At 59.5% G+C, this 17,936-nt stretch overlaps 5 protein-coding genes across 5 annotated transcripts; all 5 read left to right on the top strand.

The window, feature by feature from the left end:
* Positions 1-400: 400 nt before the first annotated feature.
* LINJ_22_1220 (intraflagellar transport protein-like protein) lies at positions 401-2,011 on the top strand (the record flags this gene model as incomplete). The annotated part of the gene is made up of 1 exon (XM_003392458.1): positions 401-2,011. One exon carries the CDS (start codon positions 401-403, stop codon positions 2,009-2,011), a length of 1,611 nt encoding a protein of 536 aa, XP_003392506.1.
* Positions 2,012-3,344: 1,333 nt separating this feature from the next.
* Positions 3,345-4,433, top strand: FPPS (farnesyl pyrophosphate synthase; the record flags this gene model as incomplete). The annotated part of the gene is made up of 1 exon (XM_003392457.1): positions 3,345-4,433. The coding sequence occupies one exon, from the start codon at positions 3,345-3,347 to the stop codon at positions 4,431-4,433; it is 1,089 nt and encodes a 362-aa protein (XP_003392505.1).
* A 3,216-nt stretch (positions 4,434-7,649) lies between these two features.
* LINJ_22_1200 (conserved hypothetical protein) lies at positions 7,650-8,834 on the top strand (the record flags this gene model as incomplete). The annotated part of the gene is made up of 1 exon (XM_003392456.1): positions 7,650-8,834. The coding sequence occupies one exon, from the start codon at positions 7,650-7,652 to the stop codon at positions 8,832-8,834; it is 1,185 nt and encodes a 394-aa protein (XP_003392504.1).
* A 2,092-nt stretch (positions 8,835-10,926) lies between these two features.
* On the top strand, positions 10,927-12,462 carry LINJ_22_1190 (conserved hypothetical protein; the record flags this gene model as incomplete). The annotated part of the gene is made up of 1 exon (XM_003392455.1): positions 10,927-12,462. One exon carries the CDS (start codon positions 10,927-10,929, stop codon positions 12,460-12,462), a length of 1,536 nt encoding a protein of 511 aa, XP_003392503.1.
* Positions 12,463-15,182: 2,720 nt separating this feature from the next.
* LINJ_22_1180 (conserved hypothetical protein) lies at positions 15,183-17,930 on the top strand (the record flags this gene model as incomplete). Its single annotated transcript, XM_003392454.1, has 1 exon — positions 15,183-17,930. A coding segment is annotated over one exon (2,748 nt), but the record flags the coding sequence as incomplete, so codon positions are not given.
* Between the last annotated feature and the right edge of the window lie 6 nt (positions 17,931-17,936).

Here is a 17,936-nt window from a genome sequence, read left to right as displayed (position 1 = left end):
CGCTCTCCCTGTTGGCCAAACGCTCTTCTCGCGCCTTCGGTGTGCTGCGCTCTTTGCAGCTATTCGTTTATGCGTGGTGCGTTGGATTGCCGTCCTGCCAGTGCGCCACAACCTCCCTCCTCCTCCTTGCCTTCCCCTTTTCGTCTTTTGCAGCAGTGACAGTAGTGGGGCTGCGAACCTAGAGAAAGCGTCCGTACGAACAAAGTCACCCGTCAACGCCATGAACACCGGATTCAACTCACAGAGCCTCGGCACGTTCAATGGGCTGCGCCCCGGCACCACGATGCGGCCTGGGTCCCAGGCCCGACCCGGCACGAACCGCATGCAAGTTGCCGGCATTGGTGGCAGTCTACAGCAGCCGGTGGCAGTGTCAGCAGAGGCGGCTGTCTCGCGCGAGGGTATGCGGGCAGCTTCGCGCAGTGGTGTCGGTACCTCTGCCGGTCCAGGACGTCAGGTTGGTGACCGTAGCTACTACATCGGGCTGATCCGCCCCAAGATTGCGGAGCTCTCGGCTGAGATTGAGCGACTGCAGGAGCAGGAACAGCTCATCGACCGCAACAGCTCCGTGCTCACGCAGCTGCAGCAAAAGTCGAAGACGCTGCAGGACGATATTGCAAAGCTGAAGGACACGCTCGCGGATGTAAACGTTGCCGTGGAAAATTCGAGCTCGCTCGACCTCGCTGCCCTGAAGGAAGAGTCCACGCGACTGGAGAAGCAGAACATCGCCCGCCGCAAGAAGGTCGACGACCTTTTCCTCGCTGTGAAGGACACGGACGCCAAGACGAAGGCGACGTTGCAGTCGCTGGAGGAGGAAATCCAGCAGCTGGACAGGCGCATACTCAACGAGAACCAAGACTACAACTCCTACAAGGCCATCCGTGACGAAGCCTTCGCGGTGTCGGATATGGTGCTGGATCGCCAACACGAGCTCCGAACGCTGCAAGCAAAGCAAGAACTGCTGATGGCGAACCTCGCTGGCGACCCGGACAAGAAGCGCGCCGCCGAGATGCTGCGCGGCATTCTGCGCAAGCGACGGGAGAGCAAAGAACTGCAGAGCCAGTGCTCCCTCTCCGTCAAGGAAGAGCAGGAGAAGTTGATTGGGCAGCTCAAGGCAACCCGCTCCGACATCGAGGTGCTGGAGCGGCAGGTGAATGACATCCGTGACACGTTGCAGGAGTCGCGTGCCCGGCAAAGCGCGCTGGAGGAGGAGGTGAAGAATTTCAGCGGCGAAAATGTGCAGGCTTTCCAGGAGCTGCAAGAGAAGGACCGCGAGATGCAGACCTTCATTGACGAGTACCCCGACAGGGAGCGAGCGGAGCTGGATAAGATTGCCGAGACGCAGCGGCACATTGCTGACCTGCTGAGCCGCATCTCGCAAGCCCTCGAGATGCAGCGGCAGATGCCGTCGGAGAACAACACTGACACTCTCCACGACTTGACGACGCAGGTGGATGCGAAGCGCGACCAGATTCAGAACGACGTGAAGACCCACCAGCGCCTGGAGAAGGAACTGCTCGAGCGCAAGGCGGAGCTGGACAAGGTGGCGCACCTCGACAAGAAGATCAAGGAGGAGCTGGCGTCGCACAGCGCCAAGATGGCGGAGCAGAAGGCGGAGATGGAGAAGTTCAGCGACTTGGACGGGCTGCGGGCGGAGGTGGAGGACACGCGCAAGGTGCTTAGCGCACAGCTAGCCTACTACACCCGTCTACGAGATGGGTCGAAGGTTCAGCTAAATGCGCTCACGGCGGAGTACGAGGCGCGCAAGAAGGAGCTGCACGCGGGCGATGTGTTCGCCACACTCTCCACACAGGAGCAGCGCATCCGCATGCTGTGGCAGTCCACCTTCTCCCTAGAAGACTACGTGCGTCTCAGGGAGAAGGAAACGCAGTATCTCGGCACTAAGGCGGAGTGCCTGCGGATCGTCGATGAAGTGAACCTGCTGTTGCAGAACCCCTCTCGGCTTGCTGGGATGGGGACGGCGCCGCTCTTTAGTGCCACCAGCACGCATTAGTGGCCGTTGAGAAGAGAGAAATGAGGCTGCATTCGTGCGCATGCGCGTGTGTGTCTCTCTGTCACTCTCCCTTTATGTATGTTAGACAGGACCACATGATTGGCGTACGTTGCGGCGGTGCGGTTTGCACATTGTTCTTTCCTTTGCTGAGGGTTGCTGATAGACGTTGCTTGTGAGCTCTCTCTTCCCCTTCCTCCTTCCCCCCTGATGCTTGCGATTGCGGCGCGTGTATCTTGGCGCTCATGTCTGTCAGCGTGTGCGATGGCCAGACGGCGCGTTCATGTAAAGCGGACCTTCCCTCGCCCTTCAAAACGGGAACATTTTTTTTTTTGCGCTTCGCTTTCGCCGTTGTGTGTAGGAGTGTGCCTGCGCGCGTTCGTCTGTGTGTTGCGAGGAGGAGAGAGACGGTGACCAAGAGGTGTGACCGTCCGTGATGGTGAGCAGGCGTGAGAGCGAGAGACCGACGAAGGCATCGTTGCTGTAAACGCAGCCACCCACCCATCCACACAAGTACGTGTCCACGTGTCGCGTACGCCGAGGCGCATCGCTCACAATGTTCATCGGGTTCTCCGTCCCTCTCACTTTCTCTCTCTTCTCTCGAGAGGTCACGGCACCATCGCCGTTTGGCGATCTCCTGTTTCCGTCTCCACCACTGCCTTCAAATGTGTGTCCTTCATCGTTCCGCCCCCATGCCTCCACACACGTGTGGCCGAGATGGGTACACCCGTACGCGTCGAAGCACGACGTCGCGGTTGAGGGTCAGCAGAGGAAGCGGGAGAGGAGAGCGACGACACTGCCGTGTTCGGAGAGACAGTAATGGTGGTGGCGGCCTGTGGGGCTGCTGCTTTCCACCAGTTTTCTCTTCCTCATAGGCCGTCTTGTGCACGTCGTGCAACGCTGCATGCCATCTTCTTCCGACGCGCTCCTACTTCACATTTCACTCAGCTCCACTATCACCTGCCCTCCTCTCCTGTATTCTCTCCCCCTTTTCCTTTCTTGCCATACCCACTGCATCATCCGTCAACCTTTGCACTGCCCCCCCCCCCCTCACACACACACACACACACCGGTGTGCCTCCCTCCCTCCCTCCCTCCCTCCCTCCCTCCCTCCCTCCCTCCCTCCCTCCCTCCCTCCCTCCCTCCCTCTCGCTCTCACGCGGCATAGTAAGCTATCTTCCCGTCAACTACATCTTTGGGCGTCAATATCTTTTCTAAAGTTGAGGCCGTGTTTTTTTTTTTTTTTTTTACTCCCCATCGCTATCGGCTGTTTGAGTCGCGCTCTTCTCAGATCAAACAAGATTAGACGCAACGAGCGGCATCATATTCGGCCATCATGGCGCACATGGAACGCTTCCAGAAGGTGTACGAGGAGGTTCAGGAGTTCCTACTCGGCGATGCGGAGAAGCGCTTCGAAATGGATGTCCACCGCAAGGGCTACCTAAAGTCTATGATGGACACTACGTGCCTCGGCGGCAAGTACAACCGCGGCCTCTGTGTCGTGGACGTGGCGGAGGCGATGGCGAAGGATACGAAGATGGATGCAGCTGCGATGGAGCGCGTTCTGCACGACGCGTGTGTGTGCGGCTGGATGATCGAGATGCTGCAGGCCCATTTCCTTGTGGAGGACGACATCATGGACCACAGCAAGACTCGCCGCGGCAAGCCGTGCTGGTACTTGCACCCCGGCGTGACCACGCAGGTGGCCATCAATGACGGTCTCATTCTGCTGGCCTGGGCGACGCAGATGGCGCTGCACTACTTCGCCGACCGCCCGTTCCTCGCCGAGGTGCTGCGCGTTTTCCACGACGTCGATCTCACTACCACGATTGGTCAGCTGTACGACGTCACGTCGATGGTAGACTCAGCGAAGCTGGACGCCAACGTGGCGCACGCCAACACGACCGACTACATCGAGTACACACCCTTCAACCACCGCCGCATCGTTGTGTACAAGACCGCCTACTACACCTACTGGCTGCCGCTGGTGATGGGCCTGCTGGTGAGCGGGACAGTGGAGAAAGTGGACAAGGAGGCGACGCACAAGGTGGCCATGGTGATGGGCGAGTACTTTCAGGTGCAGGACGACGTGATGGACTGCTTCACTCCGCCCGAGAAGCTTGGAAAAATCGGCACCGACATTGAAGACGCCAAGTGCTCGTGGCTCGCCGTCACCTTCCTGGCGACCGCTCCGGCCGAGAAGGTCGCGGAGTTCAAGGCTAACTACGGTTCCACCGATCCGGCCAAGGTCGCAGTTATCAAGCAGCTTTACACCGAGCAGAACCTGCTCGCCCGCTTCGAGGAGTACGAGAAGGCCGTTGTGGCGGAGATCGAGCAGCTCATCGCTGCGCTGGAGGCGCAGAATACCGCCTTCGCGGCTAGCGTGAAGGTGCTTTGGAGCAAGACTTACAAGCGCCAAAATTAAGGTGTGGTGGAAACGCCTGCCCCCTGCCCCCCTCCCCCCCCCGTTCGCCGGCTCCTTTCCTCGGCCTCCGTCCGAGTGCATGTGACGCGGGGGAGAGGCTGAGGGGTGCGCGAGGTGATTTCGGTTCTATTTTTTTATGCATACTTTTCGTTTATGTAAGCAACCATGTCTACATGTCCGCAGGCGTGAACATGCAACCACCCTCTTCCCCACACCCTCCCCCGGAAACGAGCGCAACGTTTGCAGCCACCGTACTGCAATCACTAGCGTGCGCGTGGATTGCACGTATGTGTGTGTGTGTGTGGGCGTGGGTGCGCGTTTCTTGGAGGGAGGGAGGGGGAGGGGGAGAAGGAGTGAGGGATGCAGGCCACCGCGCGATCATCAATGCGTCGTGCAGTCTTCGAGTTCGTGTTTCTTTTGCTTCTTGGTCGTGTCTCTCTGCCTTTCAGTCCACTTTCTCTCGCTCTAGAGGATTCGAGGGAAAGGTGCATGTGTGTTTGTGCGCGTGTGCGTGTGTATAACAGCGCCACCCGCAAACACACACACACGCACACGAAGACAGACACATCGTGAGAAGAGCGCGAAGCGCTCCAACAGAAAACGCGGACACTTTCACTGCCGATGCTTTGCCCCCCTCCCCTGTGGCGCTGTAGATCCTCAGAGCGAGAGGGAGAAAGCACTCCAGGGATCCCTCCCGCACGGCACGTTTCTCTCTCGGTCGTGCAGAGAGAATCGGGGCTGGGGGGTGCATGACAACCCGTGCTGCTATCCCGACGTCGCGCACATGCCACGTCGTCCCTCGCCCTTTCGGCGCGTGTGAACGTGGATGTCTAGCATATTTGCCACAATGTGTATGTGTGCCTGTGTGGCTGTAAAGGGGGGGGGGGTGTTTAAAAGCGCTGAACTTGTCGTAGATCTGCCGCTCTTTCTTACGCCGTCTCTCTACCACCTCCGATTTTCGTTCGCGCATCCCGCTCTTTTTTTCATGTCGTCTCCCCGACTCTGTCTCTGTCTCTCTCGATCTCGAGTGGAGTAACCACCGCCAGTGAAAACGCGAAGATGGACGCGCACATCCGCAGAGGAGGGCCGGGGACTATCGGCGAGAGAAAGTACATGCAAAGAAAAAGAACGAAGAAGGCACCGTTCGAATAGGCTTCTCCCTCCGTGCACCCGCTGGCGGACTCTTGCACGCGTGCGTCAGTCGAGATGACGGCGACGTCGCGACACACGCAACTGCGCGTTTTTCATCTTCAACCTCTGTCTATTTTCTTTTTGAGGTGCCCGCGCACGCATAGCTTAGGCAGCGGGAGACGGAAAGCTCTCTGCCCTTTCCTCCCTGAACACACGCACACAAGCAATCAGACGCACAGGCTCACGCAGGAGCGGGACACAGCCGAGTTCGTGCCGGCATCGTTGTTGTTGCTGCTTAGATAGGTCTGCCATGCTTGCTTCAGCGTCCACAACCCTTCAGCCCCGGCATTTTCTGCATACGCCCGCTCGGTCTCTCGCCCCCTTCTCAGTTCTTCACTGCCTCTCTTCGCTTCCCCAGCACTTCGAGCGATTCCGAACCCTCCTTCCCTCTCCTCCGCGTTCTCCAGTCGACTTGTCGATGCGAGCAAGCAAAAAAAAAAAAACAGAGCGCTGCCTCGTGGAGCCTGACCTTTGAAAAATGTCGGTGGCGCTTTTCATTTTTCGTCTTCTTCGCTTGCTTGTATGCGCACGTGTGTGTGCGTGTGTGTGTGTGCCAGTGCTCCTTGCCCAGCTTTGCGCCTGCCTGCTTCTCACGGTGTCTCCCTCTGTGAGAGGGTGTGCACGCAGGCAGCGTGCATCTGCCGCTGCACTTGGAACGGCCACGACAGGCGGGTGCACTCAGGACATACATGAAACACGCGCACGCATAGACGCGCACGGAGGCGCACCTTTTCGGGCTCGTGGCTATTCTGTTTTTTCTTCTTCCCCTGGTCACCACAGCCGGGGGTGTTTCTCTCAAGCCACCTTCGCTTCTCTTTGCTTTCTGATCTCTGCGGCACGCTGGCTTTGCTGCTTACATGCTTGCTCACGCGGCCATCACTGCTGTTGCTGCCGTTTCCACGCTGCTTCTCCCCGGCCGCGCCGACGGAGCCGATAAGGGATCGGTGTGGGTGCAAATCCGTCTTTGCGGCCAACCCTCAGCGGCTTCCTCATACTCCACAGCGTGTCTCCTCGCAACGCTGATGTATCCTTTCCCTGATGTCGTAGAATCCCATCTCTCTGGCTTTGCATACACGACGGCACAGACGTGCCCAGAGCCGTTAGTCAAGGCGAATTTCGCTTCTCTTGCCCTCCCTCGTTTTCCTCTTCCGCAGCTGGTTGGGCGAGATCAGCACCACCTCTTCCCCTCCCCTCCCCTCCCCAACCACCACAGTCCCCTGCTGAGAACGGAAAGTTTTCAGTTTCGTCGGGGCGGTGCCCAGAGATAGTGTGTGTGCGTCGATTCGGTTTTGTTTTTCAAGATCGGGGTCACGCGTGTGTATGCACTTCCGCCTGCTCCGTTCAGCTGATCTCCCACGCTTCTGTCACGGAGTTCGACATTGGTTCTTTCCTCACCTCTGATTTCCTTCTCATTGTGCAAGAAAAATGTGTTTCGCCCTCTTGCAATGAAGAGGGGAGGGTGAGGGGCCTCCGCTGTTTCGTTCGGGCGGCTTCCGGCAGCAACGCACGGGTGTCTCTGCGCGTGTGGGGCTTGGCGGATCTCTTTCTCCCCTTCTTCTGTTTGGGAAGGATGTCAACTGGCTCTGCTACCTCGTCTGCGAATTCAAGGCAGCCCCCCTCCCCCCACGCCCCCATCATCACATCCACCGTCTGAGAAGGGACGGATAAGGGAAGAATGATCACTGCGCGTTCGCAGACGCCATGGAAACAATCAAACACGAATCCCGTGAGGGTGGCATGCAGGTGCCCGCTTCCCCTTCCGCCCCCCATCTACCTGGCCGCGTCCGACACGCTTGATGGCAATTGCGCATGATCGGTTAGAAAACGGGATGGTCATCCCTCAGCTGAAGCGTCCCCTCCTCTTCCTACTCTTCCTCCTCCGTTTCCTTTTCTCTCTCGGTCTATCTCTGGCCGCACACCAGCGAGGGCAGGAAGTGCTCCGCCCCCACACACACCCACAAAAAGATTCCATAACACTAACACGCACTTGCCGTGCACCTTCTTTTTTTTTTTTCAGTTCGCGTAATGTTGTTTCGTTGCTGCAGACCGCAGAGCGAGGAGGGCGAGTGGAAGGACATCTATGGCGACCCGGTGCGTCCACGCCGAAGTGGTTACGAGTACCCCCTGGATGCACTGCAGATCAGCGCTTGGGCCGCGATTGCCGTGCTGGCAGCGCTGCACTTTATGGTACAGATCCCCTTCTTCGACGGCGCACGCTTTGCCGTCGTGCTCGTCATCTCATCCGTACTCATGACCTCAGTCGTCTTCACGAAGGTGGCGCTGGAGTTGTACCCTCAGCAGGACCCCGCTGTCTTCCGCACAGACCTCCCTCGCCTCAACCAGGATGAGCTCGTACCAGAGTCGGCGGAGCCCAGTACGGAGCCGTGTGTCTTCTGTCGGCGATTTGTACAGGTAGGCTGCAAGCACTGCAGCGTGTGCGACAAGTGCGTCCCAGGTTTCGATCATCACTGTCGCTGGCTGAACAGCTGCGTCGGCGCCAAGAACTACCGCCTCTTCGCAACTTTCATGGGCGTCGCCTGGGCTGGGATGGCTTGGGTGACGGCCTTAAGCCTTTATACGATTCAGCTGATGCTGCGCGACGTTGACGCCTTCAAGCGCCACATGCACACGCAAGCCTACCACAGCCCTATTCGAGCCTTCCCCGCTCTCGTGGTCTTCAACTTTGTATGCCTGCTCATCGCTGTCGCCGGCATCGGCTCCCTCGGTAAGCTCATCTGCTTCCATGTCTACCTCGACATCACCCACCAGTCTACTTACGAGCACATTGTCAAGAGGCGCGAGAAGAAGCGGGCGCTTGGCGAGTACCGCAGCCAGCACGGCGAGCCGGAGTCGAAGGGCTCGCTTGCCTGCTTCGAGCTGCGCAAGCGGCGCAACTTTAAGAGACACGGCGCCGATCACGCTAATGGGCCGGACATGAACGAGGAGGACAACCGGGACGGGGAGGCTGATTCCTCGGTGTCGCCGCAGCAGCCGACGCTTAATGACGCTTCTGGCGCAAGCGCTGTGTGCGAGGAAGGTTCGCAGGAGTCGTCGGGGTCGAGGGCGGAGGACATTAGAAGGCGAGCGGCGTACTCGTCGGCGGGGCGGCAGCAATATCTGCCAGTGCCGGAGCGTGGCGAAGGGCGATCCGACGCCCCTGTCTCCGACGGCATCTCCTACACATTTGAGCCGGTGCAACAAAGCGAGTAGACGGAGGCGTCCCTCATTGCAGCTGCCGCGGCTGCGGGCCCTGCCTCTATCTCTTTACATATTTTTTTTTCCTTTTTCTTCCGAATCGACGTACGTGCACGGTGCGAATTTGTGCCGTGCTCCCGCTAGACGCAGTCCCTCTCGCGATCAAGTAGGCGAGATGTGGAGGAGGATCCCAATGCTGCTGAGTTCTGCCTGCTTCTCACTCTGTCTGATGTAGCACACGAGGTAGGATGACACACTACTGCTGAAATCCGTGCGCTTAAGTGACTGGCTGACGAGAGCCGGTGCCGCTGATGACGATCGATGTGTCTTGTGGTGGTTGCCGCTGTTTGGGTGTATGCTTTCTTTTCTTCCTCCCGCTCCTTATTGTTAATCAACTTCGTGATGTCGCTTCTTCCCTTCCGCGGTGTAGCGTCTTCCATTCTTTTCCTTCTCCATTGCTTTCGCTCTGTCTGTCTCTCTCTCTGTGTCCCGCCCCCGTACCCACCTCACTCCACCCTCTTGCTCTCTCTCATGCTTCCCGATTCTGCGGTGGTGGTGCCCGTGTGTGTGTGTGTGTGTGTTTCTGCGGATGCGACAGGACCTCCCCCGACCTTCGATTAGATGGCGCGACTCTTGAATTTCAGTATCACTGCCACATCAGCTAAAGTTTGTGTGAACCGAAAAAAAAACGAAGGGAAAAGGGGCATGCAGAGACCTTGCGCACCCTCTCATCCCTCTTTCTTGCGCTTTCGGGCGGCGTTGGTCGTTGTGGTGTCGTTGGTTTGCACACGAAGCGGGGGTGGGTGGATGCGGAAACAGCACTTGGAGGAGCACTCCGACGAGCCGAGCGCTGCCCATGCACCTCTACGAGTTCATGCAAAGGTGGGGCCCAGCCCCGCATCCCCTCTGCCATTGTCTCTCCCTGCCTCTTCCGCCCTCTCCGCACAATCCTTCAGCGGGGGGCGGCGGCTGCGTAACCGCGTAAGCCGCGTGTGCCGGCCTGGTGCTCATTTTTGTTATCGTTTTCCCGTCCCATCTTTCGCACAAGCTTTCGCGGGTTGCGGTCGGGGGAGGGGCACTGCTGCTGCTGCTGCTGCTCAGATGCCTCTCTTCTCTTCGTTGTCCTTAAGGTGAGACGTCGTCCAGCTTGCCCCCTTTATGACGGTAAGGATCATGTCTCTCGTGTGCTCTGTGTTCTCTACGCTTCTCATCGCCTCTCCTTTCCTATATGCTTCCTGTCAAGCCATTCGGTGTGTGCCTCGTCGTCCCCCTTCCGCTACGAGCCCCTCCTCCTGCTTCGCGCGACTTTCCCAACACCGCTATCTCTGTGTGTGTTGCGCGGAACCGCACCACAACGCGCCGTTGTGCTCTTCAGCGTGTATCGCTCTATTTCGCGCTATCCCCCCTCTCTCTCTCTGACGCACACGCACTTGCGCGCCGCAGATCCGAGTTTTATTCCTCAGACGTGTCTGCTGCCTGCATCCACCGTCGTGCATCCACCATCCTGGCCTGCACGGACACAAAGTGGCACACGCACGCGCATGCATACATGTGTATATGCACACACGCGCACTGTCAGGCCTGTCGGCATCTGCGGCGGTGACCGAGCAACATCGAGCTGGGAGACGCCCGAAACGAAAGCGAAGGCTGCGTGCGGAATTCTTTAGAAGGCCTGTGGTGCCAGTTGGCGGTCGAGCCAACACGCGATCCGCCTTCACGAGCGAGGGAGAGCGAGATGCGCGTTGCAGCACCGTTGTACACTCTTGGACGCCAGCGCAGAGGCGCTGGCCTAGTCGCTGCCGCGTCTATCCTCAATGTCGCTTCTCACAGAATACACGGCGGAGCGACTCTGGTATCCGCAGGCAAGGCATCGCTGGCGCTCGGCCCGACACAGCTGATGCTCCATGATGAAATGGCGCCAGTGGTGGGGCTTCTCCTGCGGTCGCGATTGTTGCGGGCTCCGCGGTCGACATTGTCAGCACCATCTTCATCCCAGCTCACTTCGTGCTCGGAGATCCCGGCGGGAGAAGCCAGCAGCAGCCCCATCACGGACGAAGAGACAGCGGCGCCTGCATCGGTGGCTGAGCAGGCGGAGGCACCCTCCATCATGGTGCACCCTGCCGAGGGAGGCGTTGAAGTCGGCTCCACGGGTGCTGGGGCTGCTGCCGCGGTCTTTTGTGGTGGTCGCAGCGGCGTTCCGTCTGTCGTCTCCTCGCAGAATGACATTACAAGCGAGGCGCGTCTGGACCAGATCGTGGCCGTGCTCGAGGAGAAGCGCGTGGAGCGGCAGCGCCAGATGTTCGAGGACATGATCGTCTTCGAGGGCGGCGCCGTTTCCGACCACCCGTCTCTGGGCACGAGGCTCATCATGCGGGACTTTGTGCACTTTGCCCTCTACAACAACAAGTGGGGCTACTATCCGAAGCTGTTTCGCAAGTATCGCCAACTGATGACCACGGGCTACTTCGACCCCATCCCGTTCGCCTCACTGCGCAACCAGCATGACTATGAACGGTATGCCACGAAGCTGCATGAGTCGACGCCGGGTTTCGTGACACCCACGCAGCTCTTTCAGCCCTACTACGGCTGGGTGCTGGCGGAGTACCTCGTGACGACACACCGCGCCAAGTTTGATCCCCGCGAGCCGCTCATCGTGTATGACATCGGTGCCGGCACCGGTGCTCTAGCGTTGTCTGTACTCGACTACCTGGCCGAGCACTTTCCCGACCTCTACGCCGCATGCGAGTACCACGCCGTGGAGCAGAACCCGCATCTGATCCAGGTACTGCGCAACAAGCTTATCCACCACTACCACCACGTCAACATCCACCACCTGTCGGTGCTGAACTGGCGGCAGCTGGAGAAGCGGCGCTGCGTCGTGCTTGCCGTGGAGCTCTTCTCCGGCATGCCACACGACTGCGTGTTGTGGGACCAAGAGGCGGTCGTGAGTGAGCATTGGTTCGGCTTTCAGCAGCACGACAACCTCGCCACGGCGCACGAGCGCTACTACGCCCTACAGGATCCAATTATTCTGCGTTACCTGCGCTACCTTAATTGGATGCAAGAGGAGTCGTTTCACAACTTGAAGGTGCTGTGCCTTACTGAGGGCCGCGAAACCCTTGACGCACCGAATCGGCGGAGCATCGAGCCCAATATGGCCGACTCCACCATCGCGATATTCACGAAGATGGCGTACATCATGAGCCCCTTCCACACTGCCTGGCTGCCCACAGTGCAGATGGTCTTTCTTGAAATGCTCGCTCAGTACTTCCCTCGCCATCACCTCTTCGCGGCGGACTGGTCTAGCGTGCGACAAGCATTGCCCGGCGTGAACGGCCCTGTGCTGCAGGTGAAGCTGCGCGTGGCCAAGGACATGTACCTGCGCAAGCCCGTCGACGCACTGCATGCGAATGCTGGCATGGTCGACATGTGCTTCCCAACAGACTTTGATCACCTGTCCATTGTCTATGCCCGCATCTGTGGGGCGCAGAAGGAGGTGGAGTCGATGCGACACCCTGTGTTCTGGCAGACCCACGGCGGTGACAAGACGGCGCTCTTCACAACTCGCAGCGGGTACAACCCGCTGCTGGAAGACTTCCAACAGTTCCACGTCTTTACCTCACACCACTCACCAGAGCTGTAGCGGCGCGTGTGTGGGTCTGGATGCCTTGGCTGCAGGCAGCGGCGGGTGGTGGTGTAGTCGGCGGGTACCCGCGCGCTGTGGTCCAACGCCTGGGACCCGTCGTTTCCACCCCCTCCACCCTTCTCAGAGACAGAGACGTACGCACCGTACACCTTCCCACTTCTCAGGCGTAGTGCTCGCAGTTGGCAGAGTGCGCTGTCGCTGTCGCCAACTTTTTGTTTAGCTTCCCCTTGTTATCGTTGCCGTTGTCGTTGGACATCTCAACACAGCACTGCAGTGGCAAAGGACACGCATCACCTCTTTCCTTCCTCTCCCGCTCTTTAGATGCGATACGAGAAGGTATGTGCGAGGTGCGCGCGTGCGCACACGCAGAAAGGACGCGAGGAGAGCGCGAGCGTGCGGGCCATGCGTGTTTTGTGAGGTGAGGAGAGCACGAGAGTATTCGTGCGTAGGCGCATTTCTCTCTCTCTTTCTGTCTTCACTTTGTGTCCTCCTGCTCTACTGCCGATCTTCGGCAGTCGGTGCTCACTGGGTAGTCGTTGACGGACTCGCACACAGGCGCGCCACAGAGGACAACACACTCGTGCAGATATTGTCGTGCCGACTATGTACGAACATCTCCTCTTGTGCTTGCCGGCATGGGCGCGGGCTCCCTTGCCTTGAATGCGTTTCTTTTTTTTTTTAACCTTCTCTTCCAGCTCTCTCCCCTATCGCTCTCTCTCTCACTGTCTCTATGACGTCTCGGGACGGCTTGGCTGCGCATGCTGGCTCATAAACTCACATAAATGTATGCGCTCCTTCCGAATCTGTTGCACACACACATACACACACACGCACGCAGTCGATGCGAACGCATTCTAGGGGGGGGGGTCAAGCAAGCAACAGAAGGAACAGCAGCAGCAGCAAACAACGGCAACGCAAATACGCTGTCGTCTTCTTCGCACTCCCCTGCACGCATCTGAACAGGGGCGAGCTTGCCAAGCGCACGTGTGCGTGAGCTCGTGAGGGAGTGCTGCTGTCTTGTGGCGCCTTTGTTTCGCGCTTCGTTATTTGTGTGAGTGCGGGCACCCGCTTTATTTTTGTGTGGTCCCCCCTCTCTCTCTCTCTCGCTCCTTCTCCGCCCCTCACCGCTCTCTTGCTTGTTCGGTTTTCGTTCCGTCCACTGTGTCCTCTCGCCGAGCCTCACTCACTCTCTCTCGCTTCTCCATACACAGCACCTGCGCCTACTGCAGGCACATCTCGTAATCTCGCCGCTGTGCTTCAGCGGCTGGTTTTGATCACTGCTACTGCGCTAGCGACAGCCTTTAGGCCACTCTCTGGGGAGAGGTGCGTGGCCACCGGTGCACACACACACACACACACTCACACGTATGCGAGAAAGGGCACTGACACATAACCAACCTCATAAAACACGCGCATACGCGCGCGCACAAGACGTCACCGAGAGACGCTCAGCACTAGTGCAGCGCGACCTTCCTTGTTGGGCTGCACTTTACCGTTTTTGTGCACGCCTTATTCTCCAAACTCTACAGACAACCGAGGTCCCTTCATCATCGCCCAGAGTGATCTCCCGTATCAGACCTCTATCGGCACTAGCACCAAGATCGCCAAGCCAAGGGGTCAGTCTATCAGTCAGGCAGGGAAAGGAGGAGAGTATTGGAGAGGTGGCGGGGAGGGGCACTATTGTGCATCATTACATGAAGAAAAGCGTTAAGCCGTTTGACCTTGATTGTTACATATCACGTGTGTGTGTTGTGCGTTTTCCTTTTTCACATCACTGTCATCCCTCACGTCGAACACCGCCACCACCGCTGCTACAGTCGCAACCCCCTCCAGGGCGACTAGGGCAGGAGCACAAATCCTATCACACATTACGCCGGCAGCAGTACTTCACAAGAAGAAGTACATCGCCGCCGGAGCGCCAAGCCGCTGTGTGTGCGTGCGTGTCGGTAGTCTCTCTCTTTCTTCTCCCCCTTTTTCGCCTTTTGCGTTGCGCGGCTGTGTGTTCCGTTCTTTCCTCCCGTGTACGTTCGGGCCTGCTCTTGTTGTGTTTGTTCGTCTGTCTACCGTGCTCCGCATCGCTCACTCCTTCTCTTTTCCCCGGGGCTTCCCCTGCCGCGGAGGGGTGGTCGAGGCGAAAAGCCGCACGCGCGCGTCTCACACGTTGTTTGCTCCGCCGCTTTTCGCTTCTTTTCGGCTTCTTCCCTCTAGACTGTTTCCTTGGCGCCGTAGTTTTTCTACTGCTGTTATTATGAGGGCACCCAAGCGTCCCCCGTGTCCCTCCGCCATACACACACACACAGAGACACACTCACACGGTACACGGCAGTGCTAACAAAGGTGCCGTCGCCTCCTTTATCATTTTATTATTATTATCAAATCCTTGCTCAACCCCTGTCCCCATCCCAGCCTATAGAGCCCCATACACGAGTACCTCTGCACCGGTACGTGTAAGCGTAAACACACATACACACACACACACACACATCGAGCAGCTTCGGACATCTACGCTGTCTTCTTGTTTCTCCTTTTCTGTTTTGCGGGACCCTCCCCACGCGCCTTTGTGCCTGTCTTTGTGCTTCTCTTTCTCCTCGGTATTCACCACCTCTGAGGCTGCACACCTCACGTAAGCACGCACGCTCACTTCAGGGGTGTACAGAAGCAGCGGGTAGCAACAAAGAGCTATAGGAAGCAGCTGCGTACCGATAGGGCTGGTGGGGATGAGCTCATCTCGCGCTCGACTGCGAGCACAGCCGCTGCGCCAGCAGCAGCAACCCGTGTTGCATCGCAGCGATTCCTCTCCGCAGTCAACGGTGAGCGGCACTTTGCGAGGCACCTCCTCCAGCGTGCGGTTCGAGGACACCAGCAGGGATCGCCGTTCCTCAAAAAGTGCTGCTGTCAGGGCAGAGCAGCGCTCAACGGTGTTACAGACGGCCGGCGGCCGGCGTGCGGAGAACACACCTTTGGTCTCCTTGCGTGGCTCACGTGAGAAGAGGGTAAACTTCATGGAGACCGAAAAGGAACTCGCGACAGCATCCTCCTCGCCGCTCTCCCTAGCGCACGAGCTCGCCGAGACGCAGCGCGAGTTGGAGCGACTTCGGATGCAGCTGAGAAACTCCAGCGAACACGAACAGCAGACGGAAGAGTATGTGTCGGGGTTAGAGGCCACTGTGGAGGCCCAGCGACACGACAATCTTCTGCTGCGCCATCATCTAGCTAACCGGCAGCTCTTGGCGGAGGTGTTAGAAGAGGAGTACCGAGATCTTGTGGAAGCACAGCAGCAGATGCACCTGCAGCAACACCCCATCGCCTGCCCGCAGCCGCTTATCACACATGCGTCCACAGGCACTATGACGGTGGCGTCGCCAGAGAACGCCTTTGGAGATGGCATCGCGCAACCTTCTTCCCTTTCTGCCTTCTGCACACAGCTGCCTGATCGACAGAGCAACTTTGCGGGTCCCTCTCCGCCGCTCTCTCCGACGCAGTCGATGCCGACATCATATAACCACGTCTACGGAGCAGCTGGAGGGCCACATATGCATGAGTTGCCACTGCATTCGCCGACGGTGACCGCTCTCCGCGACCGGTGGGCACAGATGCAGATAGCGCACGAGGCGTTGCCGCACGGGTATGCGGATCAGCAAGAGGCACTTCAGCGTCTCCCTTTTCTGCAGCAGCAACGCAATAATGGCGCCAACTCCACATCTATTCCCATTCGTGGTACTACCGATAATCGCTTCACGTCACCACCGCAGCACATCTCCGTCAGCGAAGAGACCCTTTTCTCCAGCTCAACGACGTCATCTGCCCCCCACAGCGCATGCACCATCACAGACACAGCCGGCACATCACAGCAGGCGGCCGCTACGAAGCACCGACCCCGATCCCTTGGAATCCGCTCCCGTGAAACAGAACATGCCATCCCCAACGCCCTCGATACCCCAAACAGCGTCCACCAAAGCTTAGTCCGCGGGCACCCACACCGCGACGCTTCCCCGAGCGCCGCCAGCGAAGCTGGGCCACTACTCGAACATCGCCACTGTGAGGAACTCTTTGCCGATCAGAAGCGCTGCGGACACGTTGCCCTAAAGGCCCTACAAGACCAGATTGCAGAGCAGGAGGCAGAGGTGGCTGACCTGCGCAGACGTGTAACGGAGCAGGAGGCGGAGGTGGTTGCGCTCCGCCAGCTGCTGGCTGAGGCACAGCGCGAGGCACAGACCGCCGGCGCAAGACAGCGCGACAGTGGCGCCGCTGTGCAGGCGCTGCGCGACCAGATGGCGGAGCAGGAGGCGGAGGTGGTTGCGCTCCGCCAGCTGCTGGCTGAGGCACAGCGCGAGGCACAGGCCGCCGGCGCAAGACAGCGCGACAGTGGCGCCGCTGTGCAGGCGCTGCGCGACCAGATGGCGGAGCAGGAGGCGGAGATGGTTGCGCTCCGCCAGCTGCTGGCTGAGGCACAGCGCGAGGCACAGGCCGCCGGCGCAAGACAGCGCGACAGTGGCGCCGCTGTGCAGGCGCTGCGCGACCAGATGGCGGAGCAGGAGGCGGAGATGGTTGCGCTCCGCCAGCTGCTGGCTGAGGCACAGCGCGAGGCACAGGCCGCCGGCGCAAGACAGCGCGACAGTGGCGCCGCTGTGCAGGCGCTGCGCGACCAGATGGCGGAGCAGGAGGCGGAGGTGGTTGCGCTCCGCCAGCTGCTGGCTGAGGCACAGCGCGAGGCACAGGCCGCCGGCGCAAGACAGCGCGACAGTGGCGCCGCTGTGCAGGCGCTGCGCGACCAGATGGCGGAGCAGGAGGCGGAGATGGTTGCGCTCCGCCAGCTGCTGGCTGAGGCGCAGCGCGAAGCCCCAGTGGACGGTGTTCGGTCCCTCGACAGTGGCGCCGCTGTGCAGGCGCTGCGCGACCAGATGGCGGAGCAGGAGGCGGAGATGGTTGCGCTCCGCCAGCTGCTGGCTGAGGCACAGCGCGAGGCACAGGCCGCCGGCGCAAGACAGCGCGACAGTGGCGCCGCTGTGCAGGCGCTGCGCGACCAGATGGCGGAGCAGGAGGCGGAGATGGTTGCGCTCCGCCAGCTGCTGGCTGAGGCGCAGCGCGAAGCCCCAGTGGACGGTGTTCGGTCCCTCGACAGTGGCGCCGCTGTGCAGGCGCTGCGCGACCAGATGGCGGAGCAGGAGGCGGAGATGGTTGCGCTCCGCCAGCTGCTGGCTGAGGCACAGCGCGAGGCACAGACCGCCGGCGCAAGACAGCGCGGTGGTGTCATTGTGAAAGTGCCCGTGGGACAGGAGGAGGGGGTGCGGTTGGCCGGTGGGTCTGCGGTGGTTGTTCAGGTGGACGGGGGCGCTGGACGCCGTGTTGTGATAGACACTCTGCGCGAAGGGCCGGAGGGGAAAGGCGATCCGTTGCGCTGGTATCGCGATCGGGGGTCGGTGGAGGGTGCTGCTGCGGATGATGAGCGTGGGGTTTCTAGCACTGGTGAT

This window comes from Leishmania infantum, chromosome 22 (genome assembly GCF_000002875.2).
Source record: "Leishmania infantum JPCM5 genome chromosome 22".
Taxonomy (NCBI): Eukaryota; Euglenozoa; class Kinetoplastea; order Trypanosomatida; family Trypanosomatidae; genus Leishmania; species Leishmania infantum.
The sequence above is the reverse complement of the archived record's forward strand: the minus strand, read 5'-3'. Positions and strand labels throughout refer to the sequence as shown.